The sequence below is a fragment of the Adelges cooleyi genome, unplaced genomic scaffold, assembly GCF_023614345.1.
Source record: "Adelges cooleyi isolate 19-005CV unplaced genomic scaffold, UGA_ACOO_1.1 ACOO_flye_CR_arks_rails_tigmint_CR_PRNA_651, whole genome shotgun sequence".
NCBI lineage: Eukaryota > Metazoa > Arthropoda > Insecta > Hemiptera > Adelgidae > Adelges > Adelges cooleyi.
This window is the reverse complement of record NW_026096352.1, coordinates 11,278,988-11,300,446: the sequence shown is the minus strand read 5'-3', so window position 1 is coordinate 11,300,446 and position 21,459 is coordinate 11,278,988. Positions and strand designations below refer to the sequence as shown.

The following is a 21,459-nucleotide window of genomic DNA, read 5'->3' as shown; positions in this document are numbered from 1 at the left end:
TGTTCAGTCACATTTGTTTTGTGGGTCATTAAAGTAGAGTTTTCATCAAAATACCCATGTTTGAAGCCGTAAATTAATTGCAAAAAAAACTTAATTAGTTCAAAGATGTTATGGGTCATAAGAACATAACTCAAATTTTATATGAACAAAATATTTGTTTTTAATTTTTAATTTTTGACCCCAAAGAAAGTTTTAAAAAAAAAAAATAATAAATAAATTTCTCAGGGTTAAAAAATAAAATTGTTTTCTTTAAATATGTTTAAAGTACACTTAATTATAATTTTAACTGAGCAGGTTTCATGTCTATACCACTATCAGCGGTTAAATTACAGAGACGGGAACATGAGGTGCAGAACATTTTTTTTGTCATTAAGGACCTATGTATAAAGAATGTATGAGTATGATAAAAATGTCAAACATTTTTGAAGTATAGTTGCACACCTATTAGGTGATTTCACGTGGAATGACCCAAGTATAATATTATTCAAGAATTACAAAAAAAAATAATTTTGGGGTCCTTAACTTCCTCGGAAATTTAGGAGGGGAATATGGAGTGAAATTTTCAGTATGTTAAAAAGTCCCACTTGTTACCTGGTCTTTCATCATTATTTTAAATTTCACCTACACATACAAAAATGTTTTTACTTTGACCTGATTTACCTTAATCCATAAAAAAAATACATTTTTAATCAAATAAAAATATTTAAGTAACACATAATTAATTCTTTAACGTTTTTTCCATAATTATTTACATATTTGACATTATTTTTTGTATATATTTTTTTCTTAATTAATTCATTTTTCTATTCTGAATTATTTGATTTGTTAGTTTTGTTTAGTGCATTTATTACTCACAATAGAGTATGTACATTTTATGGTTATTTAAAAATAATTTTGCCAATAGTCTTTATTATTTAAATGAACTACTTTCAGGTAGCTAAAATAAATATTTAAAGTTTAAGTCTTAAGAGATATTATTTTTAGAATTTTAAGATTTTGATTTTAGTAATTTCGAATTTTTAGTAGGTCAACCACCGGTTTTTCCTGCAACTCCTGATTGATATGCTGTACATACTCTTTTTTTATGTACTCAAAAAAAAAACGTTTTCAATAAAAAAAAATACAAATTTACGATGTAAAAGGTAAACAATTAAATGTATACTAATAATAATTGATCTACTTGGACGTAAAAAAATGTTTTTACTACTTTAATATATTGTGATATTGAGTTCATTGTGCAGTGCACTGTGTTCTTTCAAACATTTTAACCGCTGTTTAAGATGTTTGTACACGAGGATGTAAAATAATATTCGTGATTCGTCACTTCAAGAACAACGCTGTTCTATTTCGGCGGCTGTAGGGTGTTCAGCGGTACCTGAACCACCATGTAAACAAAGCATATAAGTGTTGGGTGGAAAAAAAATGCAAATCATCTATGTCTACGAGCATACTGTTTTTTTGTGATTGTGATCGGTTGGTCCAAAAATAAAAGAATACACTTTACATAAGTATCCTAACTAAATACTATCTAACGAGTTCACAACTTGCTGTCTGAGATGTATGTTTTGACCGTTCGATGAGTGGCAATCGTTCCAACTTCCACGTGTAGTCACGTATTAAATGCGGTTGTTATTGTTTGGTCTTGTTGAAAATCAGGTCAAAATAGCTATAATAAAATGATCATTGTTTAAAAGTCAATTCGGTAACATCCAAATGCTTTAGAATAGGCCGGAAAGCCGTAGAAATCGCATGTATGCAAATAACGACTGGAGCAGCTGTGTTGACCCCGGTAGCGTTTATTGGCTGTTTGGCGAGCCAACGGCCACATTTTATTATAATGCCTTGTAATAATAATAATAAAAAGAAAACTGGATTTTGATGCTACTCCATACGAGATTAATATCAAAACATTCGTGTGTGTATCACGTGTTCCATTTAACTTTTTAAGCTAATCCAAACCAACAGCATAATATTCTCGACTACTTTCTTGGCTTACCTGCTGGCTGCTGCAGTATGTATATTTAATATTGCGTTTGTGCCAATTTTCTTATACATTTTTACGGCTAGGCTACATTCTTGTCTTGGGAACTCCCCGCAGCTGTAAACTTCTATAGTGACTAGAATGATTAAACAAATTAAAATAGATTAAAATTTTAAAAAACCCTATTGAAAAATCATAAATTAATGTCCATTTTTAGAGTATATACAGGGTGCTTTTTTTTTCATGGGCCACTTAGTACGTCACAGAGCTAATTTAAAAATTACATTTTTCATACTGTTTTAATATAATATGACCTCAGTTTTCCACAAATTTTTATTTTCCTACTCCCCTTCTAAACTAACTTTTTTTATATCATCTTTTGTAAACTAAATGGTAACGCATAAATTTCAATTACTTTTTAAATTGAGGATAAAGTACTAAAAATTTCGACTGGTCGATAACCAGTTTTGGATAACTATTTTAGTTATTTGAATTTTGAAGTTTAGGGCAGGAGGAAAGGTGGAGTGCAGATTTATTTATCTGTGCGCACTTCCCTTCCCATCCTAACTTTTTCTTACAGACTTCTTATATCAAGTAAGATTATATTAAGTCAGTAGAATATTCTTAAGGGGAACGGAAAGGGTCATTTTTTTCAAATAAAGACTTAAACGCGGAGTCACTTTCCGAAGTGTCTACCACACCGATTTTAAGATATATATATTTTTTTATATTTTAACATCTTCTCTATGGGGGCTAAAAAGCCGATTATTTATTTTTGTTTTAAAAAGATATTTATAAGCATTTTTATTTTTTACTTTTTTATGATTTTTCTATTACAACTAACTACTTTTTTAGTCGCTAAATCAAAAATCGGTCTTATAGCCCCCATAGAAAAATATTAGATTTTTTAAGTTTTGCATAAAAATAAAAAAACTTGAAATCCGTCCAATAGATACGCCAAAAAATGACTTCTACGAAAGTCATTTTTTATTAAACTTCCGTCATAACTCGGAGAAAAATTACTTTATAAGTATTATAATATATTCTTTACCATTAAAGTTTCAAAAGTTGCTATCAAAAAAATTAATTTGAGAGAAGAGTAGGGTAACAAAATTACATTATTAATTAAACCCAATGAGATATTAAGTGGTTCATGTTAAAACGACCACCCTGTATTATAATGTATTAATCAAATATATATATTTTTTTTTTTATTTGTATAATATATACCTATGATATTATATTTTTTTACATATTTTATAAATATTATATATCCCATGTTAGATTAATTCAGTAATTCTATATTTGGTTTCATAATAAAGACTTGTATTCAACCATTAAATAAAATTAGTATAACGTATTTGTGCAGTGTCAATGGTATAATAAACAATATTTTATTTAGTATTTTAACGATCCTTTAAAAAATATATTAAACAAATATATTATTTAAAATAATATAATCTTAAGTAATGCTTACAGAACTTTGTATACCGCAAGCGGAATATTTAGTGAAATAGACAAGACGATGTTAAAAGATGGTTGTAGAAAATGAAACGTATGCTGTATGTAATATATAAAAGCGTTTGTATTAATTTTTTTTGATTTTAGTTCAAACGACTTTTAAATTAATGAAATCATAAATAAAAAACCAGTATGCTATCGTATCGAAGCTAAAAATCATAAAATAAATTTAAAATATTTACTTTAAAATCAAATAAACTACTGCTTTTTGATTACATAAATAAACATGTTTTCTATAGCTAAATTTTATTTTCACAGATGTATTATATTGTGTTTCATTATTTAAAATTTGGTTCGTTTTAATTATAATATGTTTAAGAATAAAAAATTTGTTGCATAATATTTACTCTATATTTGTTTAAAATACATTACTGACCAATTGATTTGAGTTCGCAAATTTTTTCGATTATTTTGGTCATGATCGTAAAAAGTATTTTTAGTTTTTTATTGACATTTCTTTTATATTATTTTTTTATAGTATAAGCTGAGATAAAAAAGCTCAGTAAAATTTTATATAAAAGTAGAACAATTCTCAAATGTTGTGAAACAGGAAAAAACCAAATTTATAGATTATAAATTCAATTTTAATGACTTTCTGTTACTCAAAATAATAAATAAATATTTTATTCAGAAAGTTGAGATTATTTTACATAAGAAACTGATTTTTAATGATTATTTTTTTGTTGGTCGAAGGTACTATAAAAAAAAATTATAAAAAAGATGTGTCAAGAAAAAAACTGAAAATACTGAAAAATCCAAAAAAATTTGAGAAAATTCTGTTCATTGTAATAGACAGTGTAATTTACAAAAAATTTCAAAGGATCCCCCTTTGAAACGGTTATTTGTATTTGGCGATTTTATCCATGTATAAGTAACATAATTTCGTTATCTTCCGACTAATTTTCAGTTCTTAATTCTTCAAACGGCCGTTAACAACGTAGAAACTCTCACTGTTTGTGGAAGGGGGTAGGTGTGTTCAACATTCAGTCCCTCCTCCCCGAAAATTAGTATATTATTACACTGTATGACCATCGATGTGAAACTAGGAATGAATTTAGGTGATAAATGTATTTTTACTATTATTCATTTGTCTTGTTTAGGTATGTAAAGTATATATTTATTTTTTAACACAGTAAATGAAACAAACACCATTAAAGACAATATTTTAAATAATAGACTTTTAAATTATTATTCTGTAATCTTTTGGCACAAAGACAATTTCATTTTCAAGAACGTTTCAGCGCATATTGAAGGAGGCTCTAAAACTAGAAAAATATTTGTTTTTAGGTTGATTTTAATTGGAGTTATTTAGAAAAATTACCGTCGGGAAGAAATTTTGTCAAAAAGGTTTACATAATGTCGTCAGGTGTGAGATCAATTGCGACCTCTTCAAGTTCCCAAATTTCGAGTAAACCATTATGGTTTATGTCATACCAGCTAGTAAATTCTCACGTATGTTGCCTAACTTTAGTTATAAAAGGTCCCTGCAAAAATATTAATATATTCAATTAACGCATTGAATTGCTAAATTAACAACATTATTTTACTGAAATCCTCATTATATTCCGACCAAATCTCTTGTAACACCAGAGCGGTGGGTCCTAAAAACAAATGATTGGATATTATGTTTTTTTTTCTACAAACTATAATAATATTAAATCAATTATAAAATATAATTTTTTTTTATTTTATGCTTAAGGTCATGCTTGAAATACAATAAATCCCCATACTCGCCGGAAACAATTTTTAACGTTATAAATAATGCTTTTTGTTTGTCACTAGGGTAGTAAGGTAATTTTCAAAACCCTCGTACAAATCGTGGCAGTTGTCTATCTGTGCCATGTTTCATTAACTTTTTAAATTGAGAATAATGTATTTAAAATTTTGACTGGTCGATAACCAGTTTTGATAACTATTTTTGAAGTTTTTGAAGTTTCAAGTTTTTGAAGTTTCAAGTTTTGGGCAGGAGGAAAGGTGGAGTGTAGTATTATTTTTATCTTCGCGCATTTCCTAATCGCACTTCCCCTTCCATTCTACTTTTAAACTCTTATAACAACACCTAGTAATTTTTTTTGTAGACTTATCTCTTACATCTGCTAATATCCAACAAATAATGTTCGAAGCAATCGCAATACTGTGCTTCAAAAGCTAGTAGTAGGTACTCGCATAAAACAAATTGTATAATATTTATAATTTATTTATGAACATGCAAAAATTCCACTTTTAAAAAGTTGTAACAATTCTTAGAAGGGGTAGAAACTTTTTCTTTATTTCTCTTTTTCGAGCAAAGTTTTAGAACCTTATTCTGAAAATTTGATTGAAGATGGATCTAGTAAGAGCTATGTGAGAGGGATTCAACAGTCAACTGGTATCTAAAAAATACTTGTACTGTATTGTTACTTTCGATAAATGGGTTACAAGGGCAATAAATTGTTATCGTCAGACGATCAACCCTAATCGTATTCATTAATATTAGTTCTTAATATTTTGGTAGGAAATATTGTAACAACATTTATATTACAATAATAAAACCTTTATTACATAAATGTAAAACTTATACGTGAATAAATTTAAGACCCTTAAATGTTATGCTTATAATATTATCTTAAACGGTAAACCGTTTATTTTTTGTAATTTAAATTTGCTGGACTTTATTTATTACACTTACAATTAGTACAGAACCATTAAACAGCGAATAACAAGCGTAACAAGTGCACTGCTAGTCATTGGTCAGTGAACACGGTAATATTTTCACTCTAAAAAAATATTGTTTTCTCTTAAGTTTTTATTTTGTATAAATTGTAGTACCTATATAAATTACATCATGAATACGCAATAAAGATATTCTTAAAACAGTTTTTAATGAATAAACATTGTTATTCGCTTGAACTAATTATGAAGTTTTCTGTATCAAGTCATAATGCAAGGACTGAGCCTTCATTTAACGATGTTATAAAGATTTTGAAGAGTCAAGACACCAAACTTGCTTCAATCTCTACTAAACTTACGGTTCATAAAAATAAAGCCGATACCATTATAATCAAACTCGAAGAGCTATCGTCAGATATTACAAGTTAACTCGAAGAGCCAACGTCAGATATTACACAGTTTGAGAGAAGAATATAAAATACTTAAGTTGAAATCGACACATTACTTAACCGAGTAAATACTTTTGAAATAAATAGTAATCGAAATCTTGGTGACTCCGATTTAAAGTAGTGAAGTACAAGAGCGCATAGAAAAATCCAAAAACTTAATTATGTTTAATGTCGAAGAAGAACCAGTTGACGGGGAAAGCTCGTCTAAAAGTTCAGCTAAAAAATGTTTGAATCACTTAATGTGAATATTCCTTTTGTCTTTCGTTTGAGTAAAATAGCCGGCAAGTCCCGCCCCATACTAGTTAAATTCGCTAGTAAATTTGAAACGCTATCAGTTCTAAAAACTAAACGGAAATTATGTACTATGCACTCACTGAAACATATTTACCTCAGCTTGTGCGGATCCAGCTTGTGTTAGCGGGAGGGGCGGTTTAGTAATGCATTTATAAGTATATATATATATATATATATACAACGTATCCAATAAGACATTAGGACCTATTGAAGTATCGAACCCTGCGGTCAATATGAACGGCACGGGTTGTGCAGCTAGCGATAGGTACAAGATAATATTTGTAGACCAAACAATATAAAATCAGATTCTATTTTTGACAAGAAAAAAAGAAGACACATGGCAGTCCTCGGCCGCCGGTGTGAATATTAGTCTGCGTTCACTCTGATAGAGATTTTATTTGTAATATTACATACAATTGATTTATGAACAATAAAAAACAAAAGTTTTACCCCAAAATTAAAATAGCAAATACTATGATATAGCCAACGGGGGGGGGGGGGGCGGCCGCCCCTACCGCCCCCCCTGAATCCGCGCCTGATTTACCTTAACCATACTAACATTTGTGCCGATTTAACGACTCTACAACGCTCTTGATACAAAGACGCCAAACGTCAATTGAATAAATAGAAACGGCCAGGTAGTATAAGAACTGGTTTATAAAATTTATTGACGGTGTCCCCAATTTAACGGAAAACATTAAAAGCTTAACATTGTCACCTGCTTCACTTTTTATCAACTCTTTCACACTAAAATTTACATTTTGATTAAACAAATCCATGTTTTTTTATTTTATGAATGTGTTAAAAATTACATGGATTGAACTATAAGTTTATTAATATTTGGATGTATCCATGTTTGTTTATTAGCTAGGGGTTTGGGGCCTATTGCAGTGTTCAACTCCAGAGCTATAGACACCGTTCCACTGTTATAACTTATGACTATACTCAGAAATAAAGTCACGACATCGGACTATACTTACTACTTAGGCTATCTATCATCCAGTCCAGTCACAGTGGGTTCGGGATAAGGGGGGTTAGGACATGGTGGGCATATAGGAGTTATGGTGACTGACATTTTATATTTTATAGTCCCATTATAGATATCTACTTTCAGTAGATTCAGTACCTAGTTGAATACAGGTAACAATAAAAACACATCATTGTAAACATAGATGGTACTATAAGAAAGTAGGTACATTAATATAAAACATATTATACAGCTGTATTTGTATAGCATATAACCTTCATCTTCCACTTGAACATCGAATGTATCGTAATGTAATCAAAATACACATTCAAGTACTTTGGGTTTAGCAAATTGTTTTTTTCGTCGATGATGTTCGTTATTTGATTTCGGTGTCTATAGCCGTTCTATGTGACACGTAATTAACTAAATTTCAATTTTTTTTTTAAATTATTATGTATTTTAAGAGCGTTTTTATTCTCAGCATGGTGCATTTTTTAATGACAATAAGAGTATTTATATTACCCTATCTCACTAATTTATAAAAATATAAAAAAAACATGCCACATCACCGCAACAAACTATTTCTTGTATAATAACTAATACGTTTTAAGCCATTATACTTAATTTTAGTGCACTGGACTAAACTGTGATCAAATAAAAACATTTGTTGAACTGTACGAAAATCACACAAGTTTTAGAAAACATTTTTGGAACTATAGAGCTTAAATATGTTTTATTAATTACAATTCAAGTAACATAATTTTTGAATATTTCATTCATATATCTATAGCCAATTAAAGTTAGGCATTATCGCGTTAATAGGTTTGCATTTGGCTAATTATATATTTTTTAACTCGATGGATAATAATTATCATTATTATAAATATTTTTAGCAACACACTTGACCGATAAGTACTTTTTAATAATATACGTCATTATAAATTGTAATAAACTTTTTTTGTATTTTTGAACCTTCTTGATTAAATACTGAAGATGAAATGAAAATTACAATAAATAGTTACTTTAAAAAATAAAATAAAATTAGGTTACTAATTAACCACGAGTAATCGTTAAGTAAGTACTTAAAATCGGTCTTAAATAATGTTTATGATATTTCATTAAATTTGAAAATAATATAATAACCATAAACGTGCCAACCTTTGTTGAAAAGTAATTTTATATTTTGTTAAAATTTAAGAGCATAAAAAAACGAATTGCGTTCCAATGAATTTATATAGGTGTACCCGTTTCTAAGAAAATATAAAGGAGTTATTAGCGCATGAAGATAAGACAATGCTATATGGATATAGACGATAGCTTCAAGATATTCGGTCTAAAATAACCAATTTAAACTTTAAAATATATCACCTATCATAATTAATAATGGGGTTCGTTTATTTATAATGTTGTACACAGGTTCAAATGCTTACTCCTTTTGAAGTAGAGTTTTTCCTCTATGAGTTTACCAGACACGACGAAATTCATACACAAGAGGAGGGATATTTTATTCCTTAACAGCTCTCATATATACCTATTAACAGATTTAAAACAAGACATAGCAAAAACCGAACAATTAGTCGAGAATCTTTAATGCTAAAAATAGTGGAAATACATTTTAGCCGAAGAGGTGGTTTACTTAATTTTGATAATTTTAATTCAATTTTAGACGGCTATGTGATTAAAGCAGCGGACTTCTTGTTGATTATGTAAGAAAGTCATCCAGAAGTAAGCAAATATTTGTGTAAAAAAGTGGGTAAAACATCTTTAAGAATATTAAATAGAACCCTTTTACAAAAACAAACGTAAAATCATTTTATATGAATGATAGGACATTTAAAATCCATATTTTCCAAAAACGAAAGGTTCAACTATTTGTAATTTTTGTAAATTTGCAATATAAATGTAATTCATTTACTTATAAATAAATAATAAGACAAAACTATTTGTTGAAAAAAAATGTCAAAAGCAAAACTAAATTAATAAATTGTTAAAAAATTATAAAAATTGAATACCTTAGGTATTAGATTTTAAAATTGTGTTAATCATTTTTTTAGTTTTGATTTTAAAAGCGTTTTAAGTGAATATTATTTATTTTTTTAATTGTAATCCATATCCACGAGCTTTATTTATGTTGAGAATTTTAAACATTAAAATATCTTAGAATAAAAAATTAGAATTGCTTATAGCAACAATATTAACTTTTTTATGATCTTATGTCTACGGTTATAATACTTTATATCGAAAAAATGTTAATTTAAAATACGTCGAATTTGATGTATTTAATGTTTACAGTTTTGTACTTACATTATAGGGAAATGGTCGAAGCCAATCACAAATAGAGGAGTTCGTAAGTTTGTATTAAGTTCACAAAACTGAATGTGGTAGCTTTGATTTTCTGGAAATTAAAAAAAACTTCAAACAATTTAATATGGCTACCACATAGCGGGTTATGAATCGAAACTACTAATTAAAACCTATTGAGGACCCGCTGCTAAAGAGTTGATGATCATTACGGCAAAACATAGGACAGTTAACAAAAATGTAATACCATTAATTTTTAATTACTTTACTGTTATGCGTTACTACACCTACTATTTAATTATTCGATACGTTGAATAATATTATGCTCTTACGTTTCTTCAGGCAGACAAAGTGTTAGGTCCAAGCGAGGTCACAAATTGCATTAACCAATTTAATTTGACAAGAACAATGACGGTGTAAAACAATTCAAAACTGCTTTGAATTTACTGGAACGGTTTGTGAAAGAATTTGCTCACTTACAAAAATCTGCAAACAATTGCAAACGAAATTTTATTTTGATAGTAATTTTACAAATTATACATTAACAAGTCAAAAATCGTCTAAGAAAATGTAAATTTGCTTAATTTAGTTGATAAAAAAATAAATGTTCCGCAATTTTTGGGAATGATATCGTTTTATACGAAAAATATCGAAGATCTACTCAGATTTGTTGATACTAACATTTTTTTTTAAATTTTAGTACTTTTAGGATTTTTTTAAATTATATGCTCATATATTATTTGCAGTATTTATATTACTATGTTTATAATATTTGTTTAGATTACGTGACTTTCTTTTACACATAATAATAATTATTATTATTATGTAAAAAAATTACAATTACACTTAGTGTAAAACATTTATACTTAGTATTTAAATTTTTTCATACGTGTATTTTATGAAAGTTTGATATACTGTTGTAATTTTTATCAGTTTTCCAATGTAAATTTTATGTAACCCGACGATGGCCAAACGCCAAAACTAGTAGTTATCAAAAGACTCTTTTGACACTTAATGTCTAGTTTTTACATACCTATTAATTATTTAGTAAAATAATGGCAATAACATGTTTTTTAGGGTAACTGTTTTAGTATTTGTAATATAAAATAATATTATTATATCTCTCAAACCGGTGAACCGATATCTTCATACGTCATTTTCTGGTTAGTGAACATTATATCTTGGTTAGTTGTACTAGGTTATTTTGTTGATTTAAATATTGTTACTTTAAACATGCTATTAACCAAAAAACAATTCAATAAAATATACTTCTCTAATTTAAACTATGTAATATAATTATTTATTATGGTTCTCAATTAAAATAATATTATTAAGAAGATCCAGTTTTCTTTACATAAGTCCAATGCTACTAAAAAAAAAAGTTTTTTAAATTCAGCCATATTAATTAAAGGCTTGAGAAAAAGTTTAAAAGTTTTGCTATTACAAAACAATATTATGTAATGTATTATACTTTTTAAAGGTATTATGCTTATAATATCTAGCAAATTGTATTGGTCTGCTTCCATTTTCTTTTCGTGTCAACTGGTCATTACAAATTAACATAAATTCCAATTTTTTTTTATTTGTGTACGTATCTTAAGTTATCAAAGTTATTGTTTTTTAAGTTTATTGTAGAAATTAGTTACGCAATTCGGATTTTAATTCAATCAATATTTGAAATAATCCTTACGTATAATTAGTTATTTTGATATGAAATAATGTCGAGCTTCTACGTGAACTTGTTTAGCGCCTAGTAAGTAGAGCTCATTAACTTCTCGAAAATAAAAATAAAGATAAGAAAATGTAAAAAAAGTAACTCGAAACCGGCTGGACGTGCGTTATAGCTAAAATAAATAAAAATAAAAATAGATCAGGATTGATTTAGGTAATTGAAACGTAAACGATGTTTGGGCGTAAAAATTGTATTTTACAGAATGTATAAATATGTATAATATATATATAAATAAATTATAATAAATATAAAAATAAATTATTAAATAATAAAGAGTAATATACATATCAACCGGTTGCGCAGTGTAGTGTGTATTTGTTTGTACTCGGCAAAACACAATCAACAGGTATAATATAATATTATGCTATTACAGTGTCGTGGACTTGTCACAATTGACCAACCAGATAAAATCCAACTTTGGGTCCGTCTGTTTACCTAACACAGACACATGTTACATATTTGGATTATTATTTACGAATTAAAATACCCGTACAGAACTGAAACGGACGGACAATAATGTTGTATATTATATTAGTTTACATTTTTTTTTTAATATTATAGATTGAGTAATGTTTTAGGCTGGACAGTAGACACGGTAGATCTATGTGCTGAATTCGTTATACTGTGATATAATTTCTTATTGTAATACGTAAATACTATTTATTGTTAGATATTGTATATATAAATACTATAGACCCAGAAGCCTAGGTCACCGAGTGCGATAATAAATAATTAAATATAATATAAACATACAAAAAATAATAGTCTTTAAATCTATTAATAAAAATAATAAATAAATAAATAATAATAAATAGACATTATCTAACTGACCAGACTAATGAGTTGTCAAACTGTAATCCTAGCTATATTATATTATATCATTTGTTAAGTTTGAACTATCATTTAGTCAAGTTTGAAGTATAAAAAATAACTAATATCCGTAAAACATATCACATTGAATAATAATAATAATAACTTTTTTCAATATTATTATTATGTATACATTTACGGACAAGTTACATGGCGATTGTTGGGTATGCGTATACTTATAATATATGTGTATGGTAATATAAATATTTGTGTATAAGTATACGTATACGTAATATATGGCTACCTACTTAGGAGTTTTTTTTTAAATGTATAAAACGAAAAAATATAAAAAAAAGAAGAATTAATCGAGATATTAATAAAAAAATATTTATCTTTGGGTTGCCTGAGGGAGGACCCGAGTGTAATTGATATTAATATTATCCAACACTTGGGTCCGGGCGGCGGCGCTCAAACGCTCACATTAGTCGTAAATAGTATAATAATCATTACATGTATAATATATATCGTTAGTGTGTTTAGGTACTAAACAAATAAATATTTAAATAAATGACAATACAACATATGTATATAATATACACATACATGGATTGCTTGTGAAAAATGCCTAGAGTATCAATAAGGAAGAGAGGAGTGTGTTTGTGTGGGCGGGTTTGCGCGAGAATGCCCGCGGGTTAGTGTGGCGCAGAAGGCCTCTGGCCGTTGTATGCCAAATGTTGGGCCTGGCCCGTAGTCGCTTCCGGCCTGGACTGCACGCGCCTGATGAACCGGCTGATGCTCTCGTGACCGCCGCCGTTGGATCCCTGTTCGATTATGCCGGGCTCGGTGGCCGCGATGCTCCTGCCCCAGATGCCGCCGCTCCATCCCTGGTGGTGGTCGTCGTATTCGCTGTGCTCTGGCGGCTCATAGTGGTGTTGGTGGTGGGCATTCTCGTAGTACACCACTTTGTCGTGGTGGTGGTGCTTGCTTTTCTTGATGTCGTACCAGATCTTAAACGTGTTGGACAGCGCGTAGATCATGGCCACGATCAAGAACTTGCTCATCAATATCGACTGAATCGTCATAATTATCATCTTGATCTTCTGTTTCACCAAGAAGATACCGAATAAGATTTTCAACACGAACTTTTTGATTTCCTTTTGGATCTTCTTCTTCTTGTGATGTCCTCTACCTGCAAAATCCACACCAAATTATTAGTTATTTTAATAAGTATTACTGGACACGACTAACTACATAATATTATAATATCTATAATAACGGTAGGGTTCGCGTAATAATGAGATTTTTCTCCCATAAAAACAACATCGGATCAAGCATACCCTTAGAAGATGAAGGCCCAGGGTGCTTTCAGTTTGCGCAATTGTTAACCGCTTTTGTAGTCAAATTTAATTACCAGTCGTTTAATTTATTTTTAATTTATAATTTTACGATGTTAACCTATAAAGTTGGACCTGTAGCGCTACCGTGTATTTTAAGGACAAAATTTAGACTGAACTAAAATGGCTTCTCCAAGTGGACGTTTTGATAAAGCCAGTTTACCGTCCTCATTTCCCAAGACCGCGGATTTCACTTTTCAAGCACCTACGTTATGTATGAAAAAGGAGATCATTAAATTAAGTGCCATTTTAATTACGCGTTGTTTAAGTGTACATTTTTAAAATTCGAATCAGACGTTTAATTTTAGTATACCTACGGTTACTTATTACAAATAACGTATGTCGGTGAACAAGGCGTTTGTATATTAAATTATTACAAAAAAATCCGTTTTCGTCGTAGACCTATCAACTTATTAGACGTCTGGCGGGCAAAGAAAGGGCCGTTTGCATGTCGATTAATATGTACAGCGGGTGTAACATAAACCATAAGTTTAACGGTTGACAATCGCCATGTACATAAGTTATAGCGACGATACGCCCGGGGAGACGTAGAGCGGAAAAAGGCGAAAAACCTTAAAAAAAAGTTATATGTATACATTAGCGGAGATCAGGAAGGGGGGTTGCTTGGGTTTCTAAAAATCTTAAAATAACCTTAAAACTTAAAATCAGTGCTACATTTATTTTTAATAACCCAAGCCCTCCCCACTGATCTCTGCCAATGTATATATACAAATTATATATGTATAGATGTATAGATGTGCAGATGTATAGATGAAATGCATTGACAGTGTGCCGTAAGGTTGTTGATCGGCAAACGGTGGCGGATACGCGACCCAGTTAAATGTTATTAATTTATCTTCACCTATCCTGTATGCGTCCGACCGGTTTCAGCGTTGAGCACATGTGTTTATCTTCTCTCCGACAAGAACCAGTTGACCTACATGCGCGTCGGCGACACGATAAACACAGTATACCAGCGAGTTTATGGAAACGATATGACAGATACCCTTGGCAATGGTCCGACCGCCGGACGTGTGTCCAATTTTCTAAACGAGTAAAACGGGTATCCGCGCACTTGGAAGACGAGTCGAAAGAAACGTGAATTATATAGGTAGACACTGTGTATGGTGTACAGGTACATACATAAATATAACGTATCGCTTAACTATATTCAGAATATCTAGAACGATTTCGGACGCGAGCCAGAACGATTACCAAAAACTAAATAATATATATTTTCACCGGAATAAATGTTGTTTTCTACAATATTATACTTGAGCCGTCAGGTCGTCCGGCGGTTAGAAAGAAGCACGACGAGGGATACAGAAAGCAATCGATAACATCTTATTCGTGGGTATAGGTCTTTAAAACGCACTCCGGCCACCGTAGTCTTATTGACCAGAAACTAACGATTCGTACCTAACACTAGGGTTTTTATTTTTTGACCTTTAGAAGATGTTTTTGTACTGTTGTCGGCTCGACGAATAAGTCCACCGATTTCTGTACACGTTTCGTTCACGGTAGATAGTAATAAGTTTTTTTTTTTTTAATCCGGCTTGGCAGTTCTTCTTTTTATGCGTCGTGGGACGTCTAACCTAGTGGGCTTCGGTAAGCTGTAGGCAGAGAGAGCGATGCGGTTGCCGCCTAACACGTAGAATCGATATTGATACGGCGTACATTTTCCAAGCAAGCTATAGCCTTTGGGTTTAAGAAATATAATATATGATGTTGGATTATGTTGTGTAAACGAAACGAGTAGGCCCAGTCCTGGTCAGGTTAGTCCGTTCAACTCTCGAATAAACGTCCTACCATAATGAGCTTTCGCTTGTTTCGAATTAACGCTCTGATAATTATCGTTTCGCACTAGAGTCTAACTTGGTCCATACTGTTGTTATAATAATATAGCATTATTGTACTGTATAAATATACTAGAACCGGCAAAATCAGTATCAGAATATCGTTATAATGCTTTCTTATTGTGTTGTTTGTTTTGGTCTTTGTAATTGTGTATCGACGCCCACCATTGATTGACTAAAAAATTGTTAACCCACTACGGTCGGGCAATAAAGTTTTTTTTCTTCAAAAATACTTTTTTGGACTAAAAATCTGAAACGGAAGAACCGAATAACTGAACTAGTGTCGACTCAAACCGGATCCGGCACGGTTTTGAATGTTGTGTCATCATTTTGCACTATAACCCTCGTGGGGGGTCACTTGTCACGTCGTTACGTTACCGTAATGAGCGGCCGATTGATACAGTACAAGGAATAAAAACGGGTTTATTATAAATGTAAGTAGGTATGCAAATCAAAACAGTTTTACCGTTTCACGTCGATAAACATTATACACCTAAGCCGTTAGCGGGCGCGTTGACTATATTCCGGTCGTTCGGACTAAGCATAAATCGATTGAACGCAAACCATCATCATCATCATCATCATCGTCATCATTTATAAATCATATTTTTATATATAATACGAATATTATTATATTATACACGTGTAATAATTACACAAGAATGTCTGAAGATGTATTATAATTTTAAAATGTTCTAAGCCACGCTATTATTATCATCATTGCCGTTGTACTATATCTGTATTATTTGTATCCGGTTCAAATCCGGTAACGCGGGTTAACCGTCATCGGTCGTGTTCAGAGAGAAAAAGGAAAAGAGAAAAAAATCAAACATTTTCATCAGAACGCAAAAACTACTTTCGCCCGACCACCCCCCGCACATCTATACACGAGTACAATATTATCTTACATTATGAACTTATCGGACACGACCGGTTTGATTTGCTGTGTTTGAACAAAAATAATATAATATAATAAAATGAAAAAGAAAAAATGCCGCCTTAGATTTATTCCACTCATCCGGCGTAACACTTTCGTCGAACTGGTTAGGATAGTCCATTTTGGAAAAACTGATGATTTCCCCGAATGCGAAAAAAAAACTACTCTTACTATGCGGACTTTCTTTCTAATATAGGATTTCGTCTTTGTCGTATTACGCCTACGCCGTCTCGAAAAACCAATCGTTCACTTAATGTTTTCAGTGTTTTGATGAGCACTGATAAATTGGCACAGTATATTTTTAACGGTTTATTAACATATTTTAACGGCCAAACGACCCGTGGCATTTTTGCGGTAAATTCGATTTTTATATTAACTCCTCGACTCTATTCTTGATCTTTTATATGTATGTACAAACTTGCACAGATAATTTTCTCCGGATTCCGGCGGATTTATTTGGGAAAGCATGCCGTCACGACCTTAAGACACATAAGCACATATTATAGCGCGAGTGCACTTCTTGACCACGGAGGTCACCCACAAGCCTACCCTTTAGTGTACACACAAGTATGTCTTGCGGTAGCCCGGGTCGCCGGCTTTCACCCGACAACCATGTTGTGTTTTGCTATATAGAAGTCGATATCGTGTGTAACGGGTTTTTTGAGTTTTAAATATAAAAATAACCACACGTTATGCGTATCACGGTCGGCCTACCGTAAAAGTTGCCCGGAGCAAACCCAAACCGATTATAACGATTATTATTATATTTTTGGATGCATGACGTGCAATTGTTTGTCCAATAGGTACCTAGTCTGTACTGTTTTGTGTATTACGGTTTACACGATTCTAATATTATTGTGTTATCGTGCTTCCTAACAATATTATTATTCGGTGAAAGCCGCGGCCGTGTGTCTTCTTCTTCTGTGTGTATGTGTGTGTACGGAGAAGAATAAAATACGGGCGTCGATTATCACTGAAGCGGTTATTAAGAAAAATAAACGGTTTTCTTCTTGGACGGTATACGCGTTTGTTTGGTTACTATTATGTTTTTCGCGCATCGCTCACAGTTTTCACCGTCGTCCGGACTGAACAATATATAGTTATTATCATGTGGTATTACATGATGTGCCTTGAAAAAAATCTCGCCGTCCGACTAGGGATATCCACAAACACCTCGTCCCGACAAATCCTACTTAGAGAGAGAGAGAGATGCGCGGCCAAAAGTAGTAGCACTAGGACGTGTACGGCGATTAAAAAATTCATCACTGACATCCCTATGACGGTTCCCACGATAAAAAGAAAAGTCCTTTATGTTCTTGATAATATCGTTAACGGTATATTGGCTCCAGAAATATGTTTTGTGTTCTATTATTGCCGAAATTACAAGTCTGGTGGCCGCCCTCGTCCGTCGTTTGACTCGTTGAACTGGCCAACAATTTATGTATTATTAAAGTAAATTAAATTTTTTAATCACTCAACTGGTGAAAACAACCATAACAAACTAGCTAGATTCGGTAATTAGACGTTCTCTTTGAAATGATTAATATAGTAATTAACTGTTTCGCCCCGAGGGTGTTATAATTCGATCGAAGGACAAGGAGTAATAATTGTACGGTTTCGGACGGTTATAAAGTTATTATTTTCTCAAACCGTCGACCGGTCTCGCCGTAACGTCTTCTTAAAACGCGATCACAGCTAATTAAATTGTGATTTCGAGACCGATTATGATATTAATATTATATATATATTTATATATTTGTACTCATCGTATAGAGCATACACCGTTATTCAATGAGCGTAGATAGCAGTAATAATAATAATAGTAATAACATTGGACGCGTTTTACAGGTGAAAAACGCTAGATTATGTTTAAAAAAATTTTTTTTAATATATATTATTATAAAAACGGTTCGGACGACGTTTTTCAGTGTCACGGTCACGGTCGGTACATGGGGTTATGCGCCTGTGGACAAACGTGCGTTTGACCACGCCGAATTTAGCCGACTATATTATCATAATTAGTAATTTTACTTTTTTTCTTACACTACGGCAAGACGGCAAACGAAACGCCCCGGGGAAGACGGGGCTCACCTAAAGCGGTTAATCACCGAGCATCGAGATAACAAGCCGTGACAGCGTATAGTAATAATGCAACACATTATAATGATATAGTAGTAGTAGTAGTAGTAGTAGTAGTATTAATAGTAGTCTCGTGAGAATAACAACAACACAACAATAATAATAGTAATAATAATATAGTAGTGTGTGACGTCGAGCGTAGTAAAAGTAAGTATAATCGGTACCTGTTATTTTCATTCATGGCAGCTGCACGAAACGGCCATAGGTGTGTGTATATTGGGTTTTCGAATTGGGAAAATAAATAAAATAAGTAACAAATCAATTCGTGAGTATTATTGTCGTTTGTATACTGCCAAATTGTTATATTGGCATATACTCGCGTCTGTGATCTCGCTCTCTCTCTCAATATATAATATATTATTATTCTACATTACATTATTTCTCTATATAAATTATTACTATTATTATCATCCCATTATCGTCTGCGTTTTCCAACAACGACACAAACAAACAAACCTTTATGCGGTTTCCGAAGACTTTTGAATTTCTATTTAAGTTGAGCGTTTCGCCGGACGTGTGCGAAGACTCGTCTAAACCAGAGAAAGCAGCAAAACTAACAGAACAAGACGAGATACTAGAGGGCATTCTGGTCGAGAAAGCATTCTAGTTACTAGACGTGTTAATTGGCAAAAGCTCTATCGGTACGTCGAGCTACTTAATTTGAAGGTATTTACAAAAAGGTATCCGTCGCTAAGCGCCACCGTTATCTAACGACCAACAGCCTTTATTGGGGTCTGTCAATGATAATTAATTATAACGGTTGAGTCATGTTGTATAATGTATGAATGATAAAGTGATAAAGTATTTAAAAATAAGTTAAGCGTTAAAAACGTATGGCCAGTCTGTTCTCAAAATAATCCGCGTACAAACTGGTCAATGTGTAATAAGTAATTAATAAATGTATAAATTATGAAATCGGTGGTGTCAACGTGACGTCGAGAATCGATTTATGTGTTACAACAATTAAATGACATCACTAGTTAAAGCTTTTAAGTAAAATATATTTGATAAGATTATGATGGGCCCCACGCCATTCGCGGTTTTTGGTCGAATCGCTTGTGCGCCCAATGTGAAAACATGTTAATTACATATATTATAATATGATATAGGGAATTACATGCACCCAAAGTACCTAAATACCCATCTATGCCGCAATGCCGGAAGGGGAGAGGGGTCGAATGAAAAAAATAAATTAAAACATTTAACGGACCGATTTGGTTGTAGTTAAATTTTCGGCGCTTAAGTGGTCATATTATTTTGTCAAAAATCTTAATCTTAATAATTATATGACTCGATAGTGTTTACAGACAGAATAAAATATTTGATAGTAAAATAACGATAACGTAATAATATTATATGATTTGTCCGTACCTTCTTCGACGTCCAACATTTCACCGGCGGCCGAAGCGTTCGCTGCTTCTTCCTCGTCACCGCGGAAGAACCGTGAAATTCCGTAGGTGATGAGGTCTCCGATTTCCTGGACAATGTCGCCGACGTTGGTGGCGTCTTCGGGTGAGGTGTCCGGATCACTGCGGGCCATGCGTACCGTGGTTTCGCGCCACACGCCGACCGCTCGGTCCATGCGAACCTCCAGACAGTCGACCGCCGACTTGGGTGACTTGAAGCATTCCAGCACGTTTTTCCACGTAACTTCGCCGACGGCCGTGCCGGCGGACGCCTGTGGCACGACGTTGGCCTCTTGCGGATCCGCGGCAACGGCCACCGCGACGGCGGCCGCCAGTATCAATGCCGAGTACTTGAGCATGGCGGAATTTATAGTATGAAATTTATAGCTGTGAGTTGTATACACTAGAAAACGTATTATAAAAATAAAATAAAAACTCTAATCAAGAACTTGATAAACAAACGGAACCGTACGCCGCGCGAATGCGATATGCGGTCGTCGGGTGGTTAACCAAGGAATGATCGTTCGTGGTGCGGTCCGGTGCATTTATAGACGCCGCTCTAGTGCCGACATTGCCGCCGCCGCCGCCGATGGGCAACCCGGTCCGGCGATGGACGTGACCAGTTTCTAGCAGAAGTAGCGCACGGGAGAGCGAACCGGCCGTCGCGTCGTCATCGCAGTTAGGAGGATGACGCGCGCCGCCCAGCCGCCGTTACAATTTTTTTTTATTATTATGATTATTATTATTATTGTTATTACTCGTATGTTATTACACAAAAAAGCCGCCGCCGATGTGGAAGCCGGACGGATTCGTTACCTATAGCCCCGGGGTCGATATGACACCAAGACAACGTCCCGGGACGCGGCGGCCGGTCGCAAGGTCGACAATCGGCGGAAGTCGCTTTCTCGACAAAAACACACATACATTTTTACCGACAGACAACGTGGGATGATCTGTATACGCGGCCAATGCATATTTCTTTAATTGAAAACGTTTAATTCGTTAAGTGTGTGTGTGTTTTCT

General features: G+C 32.5%; 1 protein-coding gene across 1 annotated transcript; it reads right to left on the bottom strand.

The window, feature by feature from the left end:
• Positions 1-12,068: 12,068 nt before the first annotated feature.
• On the bottom strand, positions 12,069-20,937 carry LOC126844237 (uncharacterized). Its single transcript, XM_050582261.1, has 2 exons — positions 20,402-20,937; positions 12,069-13,893 (listed from the first exon to the last, which is right to left on the bottom strand). The coding sequence occupies exons 1-2, from the start codon at positions 20,793-20,795 to the stop codon at positions 13,397-13,399; spliced, it is 891 nt and encodes a 296-aa protein (XP_050438218.1). The 5' UTR covers positions 20,796-20,937; the 3' UTR covers positions 12,069-13,396.
• Positions 20,938-21,459: the final 522 nt, after the last annotated feature.